General features: G+C 35.0%; 2 protein-coding genes across 9 annotated transcripts in view; one reads left to right on the plus strand and one right to left on the minus strand.

Moving 5' to 3' along the window:
* LOC127842550 (zinc finger MYND domain-containing protein 19-like) overlaps positions 1-18073 on the minus strand; it is a 249057-nt gene that overhangs the window by 150247 nt on the left and 80737 nt on the right. The gene's annotated exons all lie outside the window — the stretch shown is intronic.
* The window catches only part of LOC127842545 (histone-lysine N-methyltransferase PRDM9-like), a 58491-nt gene that overhangs the window by 12624 nt on the left and 27794 nt on the right, over positions 1-18073 (plus strand). For all 7 annotated transcript variants that reach the window (XM_052372093.1, XM_052372097.1, XM_052372095.1 and 4 more), the window contains exons 2-4: positions 8800-8861; positions 12381-12531; positions 15956-16126. In XM_052372093.1, the coding sequence (XP_052228053.1) occupies positions 8800-8861; positions 12381-12531; positions 15956-16126 (384 nt within the window). The remainder of the gene's footprint in view (positions 1-8799; positions 8862-12380; positions 12532-15955; positions 16127-18073) is intronic.

Below are 18073 nucleotides of genomic sequence, written 5' to 3' on the forward strand. Positions count from 1 at the left end.
AAAAGCCGTGCTAAGGGGACGCGAGTGGTTTTGCATCAGGGTTTTTTTGGCCCGATTTTATAGCCGAAATTCGGCTATGTTCCCAATCCCAAAAAGTATCCTTTTTTTTTCCAAAATGTGGTAAAAAAAATTCCAATTTCCAAAAAAAAATTATATTTTTTTTTTTTTTTTTTTTTTAAAGAAGTGTCTAATGCGTATTTTATCTCGATTTAAATTCAATTACATTTAACAAAGTATTATCAGATTTTGTTCTTTTAATTTGAATGATTATAAAGAGTAATATCAAATTTAGTATTTCCCTAATCAGTGGACATTTCGTGTGAAAAAAAAGGCTAATGAATTTATTTTCCGAATTTCATGAAAATGCTGATAAAATTCCCAATTCCAAAGCCATGGGCTATCTTCCCGAAAAGTGGAGAAAAAACCCTGTGCATGTAACATTATCACCATGAACAGACTCAATCAAACTGGGTATGCTATTATATTTCTTGGATGCAGTTTCAGGCTTTTTCTGCTCCATTTTGGGAAAACGCCACACTGGAATTTTGGGAATTTCGCGTCGTGAAAACCCCAATTTTGGGGAAAAAAATAATCGCAAAATTGGCTCAATTGGGAAAAATTATCGCATGTAAATAGTGTTTCTTATATTTCAAAGAAGCCGTTAACTGGTAAATAACGACTATTTTGATAACTTATTATTAAAATTTGACAAAATATTATGAACATGTGTGATAAGTGCAGGTTTTTTAATCTGAATTTGGGGAAAAGGCTTGGCCTTTTTTTTAATTGAAAAAAATCCCGGATTTTGAGGAAAATAAGGAAAGTCTTATATAATCATTAACATATTTTACAGTTTTTAAAACAAATTCAAGGCAGCAGATAATTTAATTATGCAATACTTTCTATTTTCTACACCGGATCAGGTAAACTTATATATTTTAAGGTTAAAAAAAAAAAAATTCAATTGGGAAAAAAACAACCAGATTTGCATTGGGAATGGGGCCGAATTTCGGACCCGTGGCATAGGGCGGAAAAAGCCTGAGTTTATGCTTCCAAAGGACCACATTTTCAGATTATATTATGTACTGGTGTCGTGGGGTCTATCTACCAGGGCTAGCGCGCTGTCCCAAAATTTCTTTGAGCCAACCAGGTTTTTGTTTTTCGATGCGCGAAAACTGGTTTTGAAATAATTATATATACATGTACTATCAACTTGTTTATATTTCTTTTAATGACAACAAGGGAATATCACATATCATAATGTAACATACAGTTTTCAATATAGAAATAATTAGTATGGTACTTGTCAAAGTACAAAACATAAGTTATTTTATAGATGTACATTTAATAGGGTTGTCGATTGTTCCAAATTTGAAATCCTGAAAATTAGGCCGGGGGTCTTGGAACTGCAGCCGCAGGAACCCAACAGGAATAAAGGGCAGATCCCCCACCACATCCAGAGCCCTTACTAATTGTTCTTTTTTATAGTCTTTCCAATTGTATTTTCAGGCGAATACAATTTGAAATATTATAAAACAGGCCCGTACCCAGGCACTGGGCCCATGGGCCCAGGCCCCCCCCCCCCCAGCTGGCTGTCTAGTTATGATTTTTTAATAATGGGCCTACTGCAAATTGTTCTCACAGTACACTTACCCGCAATACCAATGCGCAGATGTGTTTTATTGCCCCTGATACACAAGGGGGTTAGCGCTAATTTACTCGCCAGTGGAGATAAGCCCCTAGGCTATGTTTTCTTATCATCTTGTACACACATTCCTGATCTGTCAATTCATCTTTTGGTGGTTGGTTTAACACATCTTTTGATTGGACAAGGAAAGAGAAACAGCAAATGGATAGAACTGATACAGAAGGTCGTAGGTCTAAACGATAATAGTGTTTTCTCTTAAGAATTCAAACCTCCTCTAGAGTCATACATTGTTATACATTTCTTTGAAAACTGCGTTGTAGATTATAAACATTTTATTATGAATTTACTTTGAAACTTTAGAGGAGGTTTGATTTCAAAGAGAAAATACTAGTACTGGTTAAATGTCAGTGACTGACATATAACCATAGTAGTATTTTCTCTTTGAAATCAAACCTCCTCTACAGTCATACGTTATGTTACATTTCATAATAAAGATTTTTAGTTTCAAAGGTTGCTTTTCCTTCTTCATAAAGTGTTGTACATTTCTGAAATCTAAAGCTTTAAACATGTATGTAAATTTCACACCAAGGGGCCGTCGATAAAGTATGTCACGCTTTTTTTACCATTTTTACCCCCCCCCCCCCCCCCCCCCCCCCCATGTCACAAACTGTTAAAATCTTGGACCCCCCAATAAAGTACGTCACAAACTCGCTCTTTCGAACATTTTTTTAAATTAATACCTAATTCAAATTTAATATAAAACACAATTCAATATTAAACAGTATTCAAGTTTCACTTACTGTTAAAAGAACTTTCACATTACAGGCTGTTATGACTGTAGGGTTGTTACGATGGGCAGTATCAATACTTATCCACGTATTAACCTCTAATAAAAACTAAATTATAATTTAGATTTTCTTTCCCCTATACTAACTAAAAATGCAAAAGTCCAATAAATTTATTTTTTGGTCATTGAAATATGTGTGGAGGTTGTGCCCATTGAATAAGCAGGCCCAGCCAAGTTGCCTATTAAACATTCGAACAACACATTCAGGAGATACGCAATTCGTCTTATTTTGACATAAAACTAATTCAGATGTTTCACACATTTTTGAAAATTATTTTAAATTCTACTAAAGAAATAATAAATAAATTAGACATATTTTTGTGACATCACATGGCCTGACCCCCCTCCCCCATGTCACAAACGGTCACACTTTTTTACTCCCCCTCCCCCCACCTGGAGCATAACATACTTTATAGACGCCAGACGCCCCCTAATGGTTAAAGCTGTAGACTTCAGAAAGGTGCTGATTTACTTGTTATAATTATATCCATAAATTTATAGCACAAAATAATGTTTCTATATGCATTAAAATTCACCTTGAACAGTGCCTAATAAAAAAAATCTAATCTGGAGGGGCAACCTCTCCCGCACCCTCCCTGTTTGGCCCCCCAAGTCAAAATTTCCTGGGTACGGCCCTGTAAACCACACCGTCTGTATCACCGCATGTGTATTCGTCATTCTGTTTCTTCTATAAAGAATTTCGAAAATAAATTATAATCGACGAAAAATAATGTATCCGAAAACAACAGTCCGAAAAATTGTACGCGTTTTCCACATTAAATAAAATGTGCATATCGTTTGACTGCATACATTGCAAAACCTAGCAAATATACAATTTGGTTGACATATTGCTTTACAATAGCATTTTTTGTGTGGGTAAAAAACCACTTAATAATCACCTTTTAATTTCAAACGATAATCGGCAGAAAGGTGTAACATCGTTGAAATAGAACTTATTATTTAATTATCTTCGATAGTCGGGAGAAAGGTGTTAAGTAATCAGCTTAGAAATAATTTATTTATTGGTACGCTTCATTTGATTTGTTAATCTTTAAATACGACGTTTGCCATCGGCCGCTATATTGTTTGCAGACGACAAGATCAACTGTGTATTCCAAGTAAACAGTGTATGCGCATGAATGACCCAATATTATGTGTGAGCAAACTCAATGCTGATTGGCCAGCTACCATGTGCGCTTCAATGACAATAAAAATAATATGCGGATAACATAGACAAAAAATAATATGCGGATAACATAGACAAGTTTATTGAGCGGCGACGAAAAATACGCGGTCCGATTTTTTTTCGAATTTAGGCTCAAAAAAGATAAGGACCGGCGGCAAAAAATTAGGTAGGGTCGGGCCACCGGAAACAAACAATTATTTTTTTTAAGCCTGATGGTGATAATTATGATACTGATCTTTTAAATGTAACACTGTTTCAATAATTATATTAATAATGAGGTGCGAGATGCAGAAGAAACGATGATGCAGACGGAAATAGTCGATAAGGGAAAATACTTCATTCCGTTTACAGTTGTCGCCCCTTGTGTATGGTTTTACAAAATATTGCGCAAATAGTCTTAAAATATCAATGACTTTTTGCTGACAGGTGAAAACGAAAACAATCTCAGCTGTATCTTGGAAAGTTAAGTATCGAGCAAATCGAATATTTTATTTGGTATGTATGTATGAAATTATTATATATCTACAATATACATGTATTATTTTGTAGATTCTTTTTGTGTAGGCACTTCTATCTAAATTTTATTTTTCCCAAACAATACAAATAGAAACTAAAGTCACATCTAGCCCTATAGCCTGCAATGCCTACACATACGTTGGGCCACGACTTTTTTTTTTATTGGTTTACAAAAATTATTTTGAAAATGGTCCATCGGGCGGTCAAAAAAAAAAAAAAAAAAAAAACGGAAAAAAAAGTTAATACTAATAACATCAGAACAAAGACAACATATCTTTTATAACCTTAACACAGAGACAAAAAATCAAATTATGCAATGAAACACATCTATATCTTCAAATGAAATGAGTCCTAAAAGCACCTTTTGTAACATCAGGCAATTTTAAACACTCCATTACATGACATGCGTTCTTCTCCCATTAAAACGAAAAACTGCGCTTCATTTCCATAATTCGATGCGCTTCATTACGCAATGCAATGCCCGTTGCATAAATCTTATATAAGATAAACTACTCATACACAAATTACCCGGTATGTGTTTGCTCTTACTCGACTTATGAGATCGTACATGAAAAAAAATCGAGGTAGATCGATCCATGCGTCGTCGCGGTAATGTTTGTCAAAGTTATTGTTGTCATGAAAACTCGTTGATTTACAACGCAAAACGTCTTATTTGAACTGATGCGAATTAGTTTAATCATATTTGTCAACTTCACTTTTGCTTTATTTTGATAATTTAATCCAAAGTTTAATGTTAGCAAGTGTTTTTTTTACCGGAATTGTAAACAAGGAGTCAGTTAAAGTCTTCCGAAAATGTGCAGTCTGTGTGAATTGACAGTTTGACGTCATCAAAGGAAAGCCGCTTTCTGTCGGAAGCAATAAAGCAACAAATTTCGCGCCGAAAAAATTGGCTTCCTTTGTCTAGCAATCAACATGCCGAACCAATCGTGTGTTTGTTTCTCAATTGCAATCCTCCAATTTAATAAAAGCACGTGCATAGCTCCGCCTTCGAATCTTTTGCCGAGAACGGAGGCGGAGTTTAATGGTTAATTGAGCTAGTGTTTTACGCAAGTTGAGATCCGATTTGCCGAAATTACTCGGCCCTAAGCATTGAAACGACAAATACATTTATCAATGATTTTCCGAGATATACCGATTTGTTCCGATTTCCAAACTTTCTGTACAGTTCCTATAAACTATGGCGGACGTGTTTACAAAATTCCTAAACACATATATCGTAAATAATGGCAGTGTTTTATTGGATTATTTATACTAATTATCAAATACTTTTTTATCTACTATAATATCGGGTTTGTTTAATATAATTAACATGTTAAACAATATAGTTGCGTCACAGACTCGGAAATAAATTTTGATGGGGTCGACATTTTACTGACGCTGATTTTCTTATTGTCTGTAATTTTTACCCGAAATAAATTTTGAGAAGTGCCCATAAAAGGACTGGTACATAATGTGTCACATTGAAAAATATCCCGATCTCTGCAATATATGTGAACCAATCGTTGATTGTACTTACTTGATTTTATTCGCAACCGTACTCAAACCGGATCGTTTTTTTTCTCGTTTCGCTCGTTTTGCAGTGCGGTCGGGAATAAAATATTTAAAAAAAAGACGATCTTCCGATTTTATTTTTTTTCCCTTTTTCCAAAAATTAGGGTCGGCGGTTTTGTAAACCAAGAAATATATAATATAAAATACGAAAGATGTGTCTCATGATTATAATATCTCAATTCTATTTTAATTTAATCTTGTCAAACGTAATGAATTATGAAAAAAGCAATGAATATAGTGCAAACATGTACAAATGTAATAATGAGAGAGTAAGCAAACAAATCCCCGAAAAAGGGAAACGCTAATTCCCCAGAGATGGCCCCGATAGGCTGAGCCATAGTCAGTCCCTTGTCAAGAAGATCTCAGTCTGTCACAGTCAGCCATAGTCAATCCCAGTTAAGATGGTCTATGAAGAAAATAACACTCTTTTTTTTCTTTTTAAGCAATTTAGCAGTTAAAGTAAGACTCTTAACATTTTCCCCCATTACGGAAAAAACGTGCACAATTTTTCCCCCAAAGTGGAAAATCGCGTGTAAAATTTCCCCCACATAAGGGCTAAAGGCCCCATCCCCCTCAAACAAAAAAACAACCTGACTACGCTTCAAAATAATTACAGACACGACTAAATTAAGGAAAAATAACAGTTTAATTGCATTTAAAAATCTTAGTTCAACTGAAATAATCCAAATGTATGCCTATTCCGTGCATTTTTTTTGGTACTCGTCATTAAACTTGCACATAAATTGCAGACCTCTGCGCTAGTGTACATGTAAACACATACTTTCATATACTATACTATTTGATTTATTTTAAAGAATTTTTTTTTTACTTTTTCACGATTCCCAGAAAATGTTGCATGGAGCAATCTGTGCGGGTACATCGCGAAAATAGGTGACATCCCGTATCCACATGTTCAGTGGGTATACCCTGTCTCGATTGGATGATTATTTTATCAACTATTTTAATAGTAATATATATGCCGAAATGTTCTTTGAACAAATTGCAAACCTTGTTTGTTTTTTTCAATTCTTGAGCACTTTTCCATGTCAATGTTGCTCAACATAAGATCGACCGATAAAACAAAAACTTGTTAAATGGTAAATAGAAGTTATAAAAAAGTTAAATTAATCTTTCAGTTTCTCTAAATTTGTTCAGTGAATCAAATTTTCAAAGTTTTGTTGACCTCATGCCTATTGCAATTGTGTACTCGAGCTTTTCGGAAGTTACCTCTTGACTCAAGGTAAACAACGCGCATAGTGTATGTCATTTGCGGATGATGGTGTGTATGGAACTATCGGCTTAAGTGCATGGATTGAACGGGAATGAAATAAATCTTTTTAGGTACATCGTTTATTGCGGCATTGTTTGAATTAATTAAGAAATTATTTAAGTTGCTTCCTTAACTGCTCTACTCACTGTCTGCGCCTCCGCAAAATGGAGGCACTCCCAAAGCAAACGGACCCGATCCCAAACCGAAATTATTTTTAAAAAATCCCAATTTCCAAAAAAAAAAAAAAAAATTTTTATTTTTTTTTTGAGAATGAAGTGTCTTATAACTTGTGTGACTAACCAGTGTTTGTTTTGGTCAAAAATGTTTGCTTTAAGGTTTTGAATGTTCAGTTCTTATCACAGAGTGTAACTGTAACTGAAAAACAAAACTGCAGTACTTGAATTAACGTTGAACATGCCCAATATTGCATCTGTTTACATAAAGAAGACAAAATAACAAATAAAAACATTTATTTGTTAAGCCACTGAATTATTTAAGCATGATGAATTCACAATTTTTTCCCAAAATGACCAATTTTGTCGATTAAAAAACTCCCAATTTGGTCAGACTCCTTTTCCCAGATTAGGCAGAAAAACCCCTGACTCAAGGTAATTGGAGGATTTTTTAGTAAATATTTTAATTTATTTTACGCATATGACACAGATAAATATTTTCTGTTAAATGCTTTTGACATTAATTGTTATTGTATTATTTGACAGTATTAGGTCACATTACACTGTCAGAGCTTTCAAATAATATGAGCAGAAAAATAAAAGGCCAGAAAAAACTTCCTGTTTTCTACTTATGTTAAAATGAATTAAAGTTACCTTTTCATATAACATATCAGGCCTTTTTCTGCCTATCTCATGGGTCCGATAGTGGTCCCCATTCTCAATGCCAAATATGGATATTTTTTCCCAATTCTCAAAAAAAAATTCCCAATTTCCGACCGAAATGATCGAAGCCGAAAAATGCGTTTTCCGGTAAGTATCCTTAATGGCATATCGAGCTATGTATTTTATTTTAACTTCAAGCATAACATAGTCTTTTTTTTTTTTTTCATACACATACTTTCGTTAGCAGAAATGACAATGACTGTTGCATGGTAAAAAAACAGTGTAATATGTAATAACAAAAAATCAGATAAATAATTTCCCAAATAATGCTTTCAGGGATGGATACTAACATTTTACAATTGGTTGTCCACATGGGCAACCATCTATAGTATTTTGGTTGCCCAGCTAAAGACTAACAAGCCCAGTACAAAGTATGTGTTGTGTCATGTGTATATAAGACTTTCTCTGAATAAAATAAAAGATAACTAAAAACAACATTGCTTAATTGACAAACTTTATGTGTGTCATGTCCAAATTAGTCTGAGTTAAATCATTTCATTGGCTTTGATAAATGAATTTATTAAACTAATTAATAACTCACTAGTCACAGTCGCTAATTTCATTAAATGTTTAATTGCACTGAATTGTTTCAAGCTTAAAAAGCAAGTTGCCCAGCCAGACTTCTAACTTTCAAATTTGAGTTCACTCGCGGCCCAGGCCACAATGTACTGGCCCCGGGCTCACGGGCAACCACTAATTTCAATCCCTGGCTTTTGTGACTCGAAAAATCCCCATTTGGCTAGGTACTTTTCCCAAAATTTTACAGAAAAAGGCCTGACATGTACAAGTAATGATTTTATAATTTCTGGTTGCGAAATCCCAATTTATTTGTACCTAACAGGACTATGTTTGGATTATTTTCAGGTTCTGTTGCATATGTGAACTCAGAAGCAATGGCAGAAACTGCAAATGGATTCAAACCATTGGTAATAATTGACTTATAATAAAGATCTATGCATGTATATGACATACAATACAATACTAATTGTTGATAATTTCAACTCATAAAATCATCTGAACAAGTTGGTGTCCGTCAAACAAATATTGCATTTTTGTGGAGCCAGCTTGTAGAAAAGTCATGAAGCAGTCATACTGGGCTTGAGCTTGTGTGAGCTTGGCTCTTTAACTTTTGTCATTCATCCTGCAGTTGTAAAATAATTTGTCACAAATATTCACCATTTTATATAGCATCCTTCTACCTACCTTAGTTACCTATTTATTTTAGATCGATTGCATTGAAAGCCCCAGGCTTATAGAAACACTCTCGAGTCCGTTACCAGGGTATATAACCTGTATTAGGTGACTTTGCGGAAGATCAAGAGAAAGCTCCCCGAATGGGGATCGAACCCATGACCTCCCAATTGCGACATATATATGTGGGTGATTTTGTATGAGCTTCAACTTTGTTATTCATCCTGAAATGTTTAATAATTTACCGCAAATGTTCTACATCATAAGATGTGTTGCAGTGTTACACAGGTCTTATTATCTGAAAGGTCAAGGTCAGACTTATGGCAAAGTTGACCATAAAACAGTTTTTCCAGACAGTTTGTCATTCATCATTAGCCGGATTTTTTTCGAAAAAATCTCGGCTTATAGATTGATGTTGTCGGGCGGGCGGGCGGGCGGGGTGGCGGGGTGGCGGCGTGCTCGAAAATGTTAAAGTTCTTATTTCATGGTATAACTTTGGTATGCTTGGACCTAGAGTCTTCAAACTTGACATGAAGGTTGGCCAGGATTAACAGATGACCACTGGTCATTTCAAGGTCATTCATTTGAAGGTCAAGGTCACTGTGACCTTCAATATAAAAAATGTTAAAGTTGTTATAACTTTGGTATGCTTGGACCTAGAGTCTTGAAACTTGACATGAAGGTTGGCCATAACTAGTTAGTAACCACTGGTCATTTCAAGGTCATTCATTTGAAGGTCAAGGTCACTGTGACCTTGAATGTAAAAATGTTAAAGTTCTTATTGCATGGTATAACTTTGGTATGCTTGGACCTAGAGTCTTCAAACTTGACATGAAGGTTGGCCAGGATTAACAGATGACCACTGGTCATTTCAAGGTCATTCATTTGAAGGTCAAGGTCACTGTGACCTTCAATATAAAAAATGTTAAAGTTGTTATAACTTTGGTATGCTTGGACCTAGAGTCTTGAAACTTGACATGAAGGTTGGCCATAACTAGTTAGTAACCACTGGTCATTTCAAGGTCATTCATTTGAAGGTCAAGGTCACTGTGACCTTGAATGTAAAAATGTTAAAGTTGTTATAACTTTGGTATGCTTGGACCTACAGTCTTGAAACTTGACATGAAGGTTGGCCAGAACTAGTAAGTAACCACTGGACATTTCAAGGTCATTCATTTGAAGGTCAAGGTCACTGTGACCTTGAATGTAAAAATGTTAAAGTTCTTATTTCATGTTATAACTTTGGTATGCTTGTACCTAGAGTCTTCAAACTTGAAATAAAGATTGGCCAGTACTAGAAGATGACCACTGGTCATTTCAATGTCATTCATTTGAAGGTCAAGGTCACTGTGAATGAAATTGATGGAAACTTCAAACAATATGTTACTAATTTGCTAATAAAAAAATTGAGATCAAACTTTCCTAATTGTCAATTCAAGTTCATATTTGTGACCTTAAATGTTATTGTTGTTCATGTATATGCATGCATTCAAAACATAACACAAGGTTTGCTCATGCCTTGAAAAGTACTTACATTTCATTTTGACCTTTGAACAATATTTCAGTAATTTAAGTATTGCATTGACAAAAACACGAAAGGTACTTTCCTGTCATTTAAATAAAAAATCCGGCTTCAATGCGGTCATCTCCGACCGCGGAACTCTTGTTTTAGTATGAAATAATTTATGGCAAACAGGGGTTTTTTTTACTAAGAAAGTGACGCCGATATTCGGCGTCTTCCCCTACCAGAATTTTTCCCCTTAAAATACAATTTCCCCACCAAAAATATCATTTTTCACCAAAATATAATATTTTCTCTCAAAGAAATGTTTATTTTTTCTTGGGGCATTCGACAATTATCCAATTTGCACCATGTACAACGAATTCGCGCTCTCTCTCTCCAGACGAACACACAACATCTGGGAATCCCAGTTATTCTAAATATAGCTCTTAAATATTGTCATGTAAACTGGGCAACTAATCGTAATAATCATGTGACTATTTTACTGGATACCGGTCTTGCGCGAGAAGGGTGTTTCGTCAATTAATTACTGGAAACCAGTCGAATTTTCATCCGGGCTATGTGCAAGCCGAGGTATAAACGTGAAAGCAGAAAAAAATGTCTCACAATTAGCGATCTTACACAAACAAAATAAAACATTCGAACTCGGAAGATACTGAACGCATCGAGGCATTTTTTAAGAAAGAATCATCGAAAACCGTTATAACCCAGCAGGATTCCGAGGTAATCAACATCGAACATTGTGAAAGTTAAAGTAGACAATCGGCAGCTGCCGCTCCTTTCCCTTCCAATACTGTAGCAAATCAAGATCGTCAACCCATTCATCATGAAATTGAAATCACAAAATTGACATCGTCCCCCGGCCCCAGTACAAAAATATAGTTGAAAACATTTCCCATTATTAGATCTACACCTGCAACTTTATTAAGGACTTTGACTTTAATACCTGTTAAATGTGTTTAAGAACAAAAAGGACAGAGACAAGTCTCTTTTGATGAGTTATAGACATTGAAATGAACAGTTTTTATTTTTTCCCCTAATATCTCTCATTCGCACTCTTTTTTTCCCCTTTCACCCAGCGTCCAGCGTCTTCCCCTTTCTCTAAAAAAAACCCCTGGCAAATGACCACCATTAAGAGACAGCATGTTAGCTTTAACACCTGTTTCCCTACCTTTAAGGTAAAGGTTACACGGGTAAAACAGCTTTCCAGACTGTTGTAACTTCATTTATCATTCAATTTTAAAATTACTAAACACAAATAACCACCATGTGAAGAAGTGTCACCCCTTTGTGCAAAGTTCAAGGTCAATTTAATGGAAAACAGTCAAACATGTGCATCGCACAGTGAAATAATTTTAAGCATTAAGAAATGGGTCAACTTGTTGCAGAAAGACTGCTTTAACTTCCTGCGTGAGTAAACAGTCTCTGTACAAGGCTGTTAGCCCTGGGATAAAAAGACAACAAAAGGGCATGGGATCCAGAAAACCCCCAGATCAGTGACCAATTTGTTGATTTACTATAAATTGCGGCTTGGGTCAGTAAAAGTAACAAGGTTACTAGACCTTTTGACCAGTAATTGCATTTAATAGTAAGAATTAAAAGACAACAAAAAGTTATAAAGTAGAAAATTTAAACAGTGTATAATTGAACTTTTGAGATATATGCACTAATGTATAAGTTATAAATAACAACAATTATGAAAGTAAATTAATGTTGTCCTTGCCTCAAATAGGGTGGCAAGAATTGGAACTTGGACCAGTTCTTGGAGAAGGAGGTTGAATTGGAACGATTCTTCACTAAGCAGGAGCTAGACAAGATGACATTCCATGAGCAGAGGAGGCTCAAGAATATTGCTCAGAACTACGAGATCATGATTTATATGGGTATGGTTTGAACACACAGAATTATGAGGTCATGCCTGTGTAATACATACAGAACTTCAAGATCATATGAACACCAAGTAATTTTTAACATGGATATAAAATTTTCATATGCATATTACTTTACTTGAATATCCAGACAAGCTTCACTTCAACACCGTTATTTTGAACACCGATAATCCGAAGTCACTGTTATTTCGAAGTATTTTTCGGGTCCCGAGTTTCAGTTCTTCTTTGTTTAATGCACCCGGTAAAATTTCATTGTAAATCCGAACTTTGTTAAACCGAAGAAATCGTTAATTCAAAGTGATTCAGTCGGTACCAACACTATAATTCGCACCTAATTATCAATCTTTAATCCAAAGTCAAATTGCAAAATACTGAGCGTAATTTCACACCTTTGTCGTGGCGCGTCAAAAGCCTATAATTACACCTTTGTCGTCTGCGCGACCGCCGGTGTTCAGAGAGACATCGCGTATAAGTTAAAAAAATGTTAATTCATTTCCGAAAATGTATTCATATGTATGTATGTCTGATAATTTGTGACATTCATTATATTTTATATGTTGTGTAATTAGACAAAAATAGAAACAAGAAAAAGAATCGTTTATTCCTCCGTTTGTTACAAATGGAAATCTATTGCTATCTGACTAGTTTACGCTTTTCAGTAAGCGTGTAACCGAACCATGCGAATTCCACGTTTTTTTTTCGGAATCAAAGATGTCTTCGGTCAAATGTTTATTTCGAATTATCGTTAATCTGAAGTTTTTTAACGGTCCCGACGACTTCGAAATAACGGTGTTGAAGTGTATATTGCTATTGTGGATACAACAAACTCTTTTGTAATGGATCTTTTGTGTATTTATCTTAACGTATTGTGTGTCTATCTTAACATCTGAAAAATCGGGTTCTGCTATAATTAAAAAAGTATTTGACCTAGGTTCATGAAACTCATTATTTGGATTGAGGCCATATGGGCAATTTGCACATTACTTTAATTCTGTTCTCTGTTTGTCTGTCTGTAAGTCTGCCAGAAAAATCTTGATCCTCTGATAACTATAAAAGAACTGGAGCTATTTTGATGAAACTTAAATTATGTTTAAAGAGGGTCATACAGGAAATAATTCATTAACATTATCATGATTGCCAACTGCTATTTCATCTAAAATAAATTTGTGGTTTGCCATGGATACAGAAATAAGTGAAAAGCTTTAATCTGGCTTTTGCAACAACTTAGCACATACTTAAACTAGGTTGATGAAACTCAGTATGTGGATAGAAGGCCATATTGGGAATCGGAATATTATTGTTTGCTCCTGTTTAACAGGTCTGCTAGCCAAAAAGCCAGATTTAATTATTAGTGGCTCGATTTCTTGAACCTAGGTTCTGAGATAAGTTTACTTAGTATTTAAAAGGTCCTGGAGCAATTAAGTCAAAATCATGAAAGCTCCCGCATCTCATGGCCGACTTGTATTTACTCATATTTTTTAGCTGTACTGGTATTCACCAACAGATACTTAGACTTAAATGTAAAAATAAAGAATATTCTTATAATTGTACTAAAACTACATGAAAAGTCAAGTCAAGCATAGCAGTACCTGTACACACCATTGATTACACAATGCATCTTTAACTTTAGCCTGTATACCTGCACCCAATTGTATAAACAGTTAAACCGGCGGTTAACCACATACCGGCGGTTAAAATTCGGTAACATGTTGGTTACTGGTCGGTAAGCGTTTGTATAAAATTTGGTTAGTTATACCGATTGGTTAAAACCCAGTTAAAACATACCCTGCTTCCCTAGGTGGGTAAGTACAAGTTACCGAGAGATAACTTACACAAAATGGCCGCGGCGTGCGACATCATAAAAGCTAACCATCGACGACCTTCACAATTTCGACGAGTAAACAACAACATTGCAGCGACTGACACTTTATTTGACTTAATTTACAGGGCAATACGATTCCCGACTTCGAACACGAGTTTAGGGCGCACAGAACGTGTTTCTTATATCCTGTTATGGGTATGCCGTGTGTGATCTGATGCATCAATGGCGCCCATGTTAAAATCATTTCTTCGAGAACAGGGAACAACAAAAGTACAAACAAAAAACAAAACACGTTCGAACTAGTATCTTACCTTTAATAATCCTTTAAAATCCATAAATAATCCATTTAATTCAATAATTGACGAGTTTGCATCTAGGGTCTTTGATAATTATTTAAGCATAGTTGAATAAAGACCCTTATGCCATCATATCATTATATTCAAATGAAAACTCAATAAACTTTCTTCCTCGTCACACGCTACGTCATGTACTCTATGTACATTACTGCTGTTAAAATGAACCGGAGCAGTTTATCAAATGTGTCTTGTTCTGAGAAAAATGGGCATAATGCATGTGCTTTAAGTGTCGTCCCATATTAGCCTGTGTAGTTTGCACAGGCTAATCAGGGACGACACTTTCCGCTTTTATGACATTTTTTTGTTAAAATGAAGTCCCTTCTTAGCAAAAATCAATTTTTGGCGGAAAGTGTCGTCCTTGATTAGCTTGTGCGAACTTAACAAGCTAATCTGGGACGACACTTTACGCACATGCATTATGCCCAGTTTTCTCAGAACACGACACAAATAATAGCCGTTGGTGAACTCGGTTGCATTTGCAGATTTCTGCATACAAAGATATATTCAAACTTGAACAATGTTTCATTTGTATATGGTAAATTCCCTTATTGCACAAGAAAGTAAGTTTATTGTAAACATAAGCCAAATTAGAAGAATAGTATTGCATGTTACGACGACCATGTTTCATTTTTAATTTACATCTAGAACAACTAGAAGAATAGACGTCTTTGTAAGCACTCTCTTGCAGTTTGGAAGCACCAGGGATTCCACTAAATGATGCAAATCCCGACATCATTATCGATTTGTCCCTGGTCATTTTGATGAACTCATAGTTAAAATTTACACTTTATTTTATTGTGAATTCATTTGTTAATGAATTTTATAAAAAAAAATACATGTCGCTGTTTATAAGCGTGACACTTCGCGCGAAAATTACGTCATTAGAAAATGCATTGTGGGAATGTTTTGGTTAAAGTTACCGGTGGTTAAATTCCACTATGCGCGGTTAGGTTACTTTGCGGTATATCGTGTTTATACAATCGAGTTACCTTGAAGGTTACTATACCTGAATAACCGCAAACTTACCAAGGTTTGAATGTTACAGAGCGGTAACTTTAACCAGCGTTTATACAATCGGGTGCTGTATGTAAACTTTGAGTTATTTGTATTGAGTAAAGCTTTTCTTAAGTCTAGGAATAGGTTCGTGAACAGGAACCCTGGCCTGCCATCCATTAAACCAGACCTCGTGAAGGGTCTCGTCCAATAGGGCTTAGGTACTCAAACGTATTTATTCTAACAGGTCTGCCAGCCATCAAACCAGATTTCATGAAGGGTCCTGCCCATCGAGCCAAGGTGGCCAAGGCTGCAGAGGCAGCTGCTGCTCAGAGTTACAATGTGTGCTTGGACAAGTCAGACTCTGACAGCGATGAAGAGTGGACCCCCGATATGGAGAGAAAGAAACGAGCAAAGGGTAATATTCACAGGGATTTCTCCTACTATTACATGGGTGAAAGTTTCCCGGGTTAAACCGGAATTCCCATTTTTGGATTGCCGCCAAGGCCATTTTTCCAAATTGTGTAAATCTGTTGAGAATTATGCATTATGTATTATAATAAACCAGATCTCAGGGTGCAGGACCATGAGACTTTGTGGGTTTCCCCCTTTTAGCTTTAATGGATGTATACACGACAGTAAGTTTTGCTTTATTTCAAACAACTTTTTAAAAACTATTTTTCTTAAGAATTTCAACTAGTGTATAGAAGACAGATTTTTATGCTGCTTATGGCAATGTGAAATACATCGGAATTACTTTATTTAATAAGCTTGTGATCTTGTTAAAATATTCGGCATCTACTGCATTTATTGTATAGGGCTATGCTTCACGCAACCTGAAATTTTGTCATCAATTTCAAATGTATTCAAGGATTTATTCTTATACCTTAAGATATCAACACAAACTGCAAGAAGGACTGTCTTTTATGCATTAAAGATTTGTGCAAATGTATTTCAATAACTTGAGATATTTGCAAAAATTAAGTTCTTAAGGGTGTTTACATGCTGTCCAGCCGGTGTGTAAAACTGGGGAAACCCCATTGATTCTGCACCCTGGATCTGCGGTTTGTAATGTTTACAGCTGTTGGACTGCGGGAAATCTCTGATACCACATTGCCAGAATTTGAATTACCATAACACTATTAATAGAAACTCCTCATATCTTTTGTGGACTCTTTGTCCCGACAAAAAGCGCGCGAAATCAATACAACAATGTACAACGTCATGCCTTACGCATGGAAAGCGTGCGTGTGTTGATTTTTTTATAAAAACTTTGTTGCGCAGAGAACATCGATATCTGTTGATTACTGTTAAAAGCTTTGTTGTTTGTTTTTTTTTGTTTAACTTTATGAACTTTTCCTCAAACTAGTTATTTGGTGAAAGGAAAACACGAAGACGAAGGTTCTTCTTAATTAATTATTCTGGTATGGTCCAGTGTCATTATATGTTAAAGTATAAATTTAGGAAGAAACTGATATGAAGAAGGTAAGATAGACATCCTACAAATAAACAATAACACACATATAACAAATAATAAAACAATCATTTGGCTCCTTAGTTCTTATTACAACATAAGATTAATTACAGAATATAATGTATGTCAATCAAGAATATGTTTTGGCGACCAGACCGACTGATATTTCAAGACACAAATACATATGTGAAACACATACATACATATACACAGTACAAAACATATACTAACAAATTTATGGAATCTGGCGTCGCGGCACTTCTTCCAAATCAGCTGTGATGTTACTCTGCAAATTGTTAAAAGTGCACACATATAAATATAGGAAAATGTGATTTTTAATAGAAAACATCTTGAACCATAGAAGAATTATGAATCTTATTAATACCCTAAATTGCTATTCTTAAATAAATCATTATGACTATCAGGCATGTGCAACAGCATTACAATCAGTAATTACTTATATACACACTTATACATACCTAGTGTATAATTGTGTTTAATTATTTAAATGTATAAAAGATTAATAAAATGAAGTGAGAAGATGTTGAACTCGTCTGTTGACGTTTTAGTTCTGGCGCGCACGCTCGTCATGAAACAATACCGTACATTGCACAATAAAAACGTAATCACACAACAAAGGTTACATATGACTATATTAGTATTATGATGGGAAATCCACCCTGTCACATTTTAACAAAATTATATCTGGATTAATTTGGAATTGGCATTTGTTCTTAATTAATTACAAATAAAACATGCCGCATCTTTATGTTCTTTTAGTTTAGTTATTATTTAAATGGTTATTTTACTGATTAAAAAGAACATGCGGACAAAACTTGATTAATTGTTGGGTGTTATGAAAACATGCTTAGCATGTCTACTGACCTATTG

Source organism: Dreissena polymorpha, chromosome 8 (assembly GCF_020536995.1).
Source record: "Dreissena polymorpha isolate Duluth1 chromosome 8, UMN_Dpol_1.0, whole genome shotgun sequence".
In the NCBI taxonomy this organism is placed as follows: domain Eukaryota; kingdom Metazoa; phylum Mollusca; class Bivalvia; order Myida; family Dreissenidae; genus Dreissena; species Dreissena polymorpha.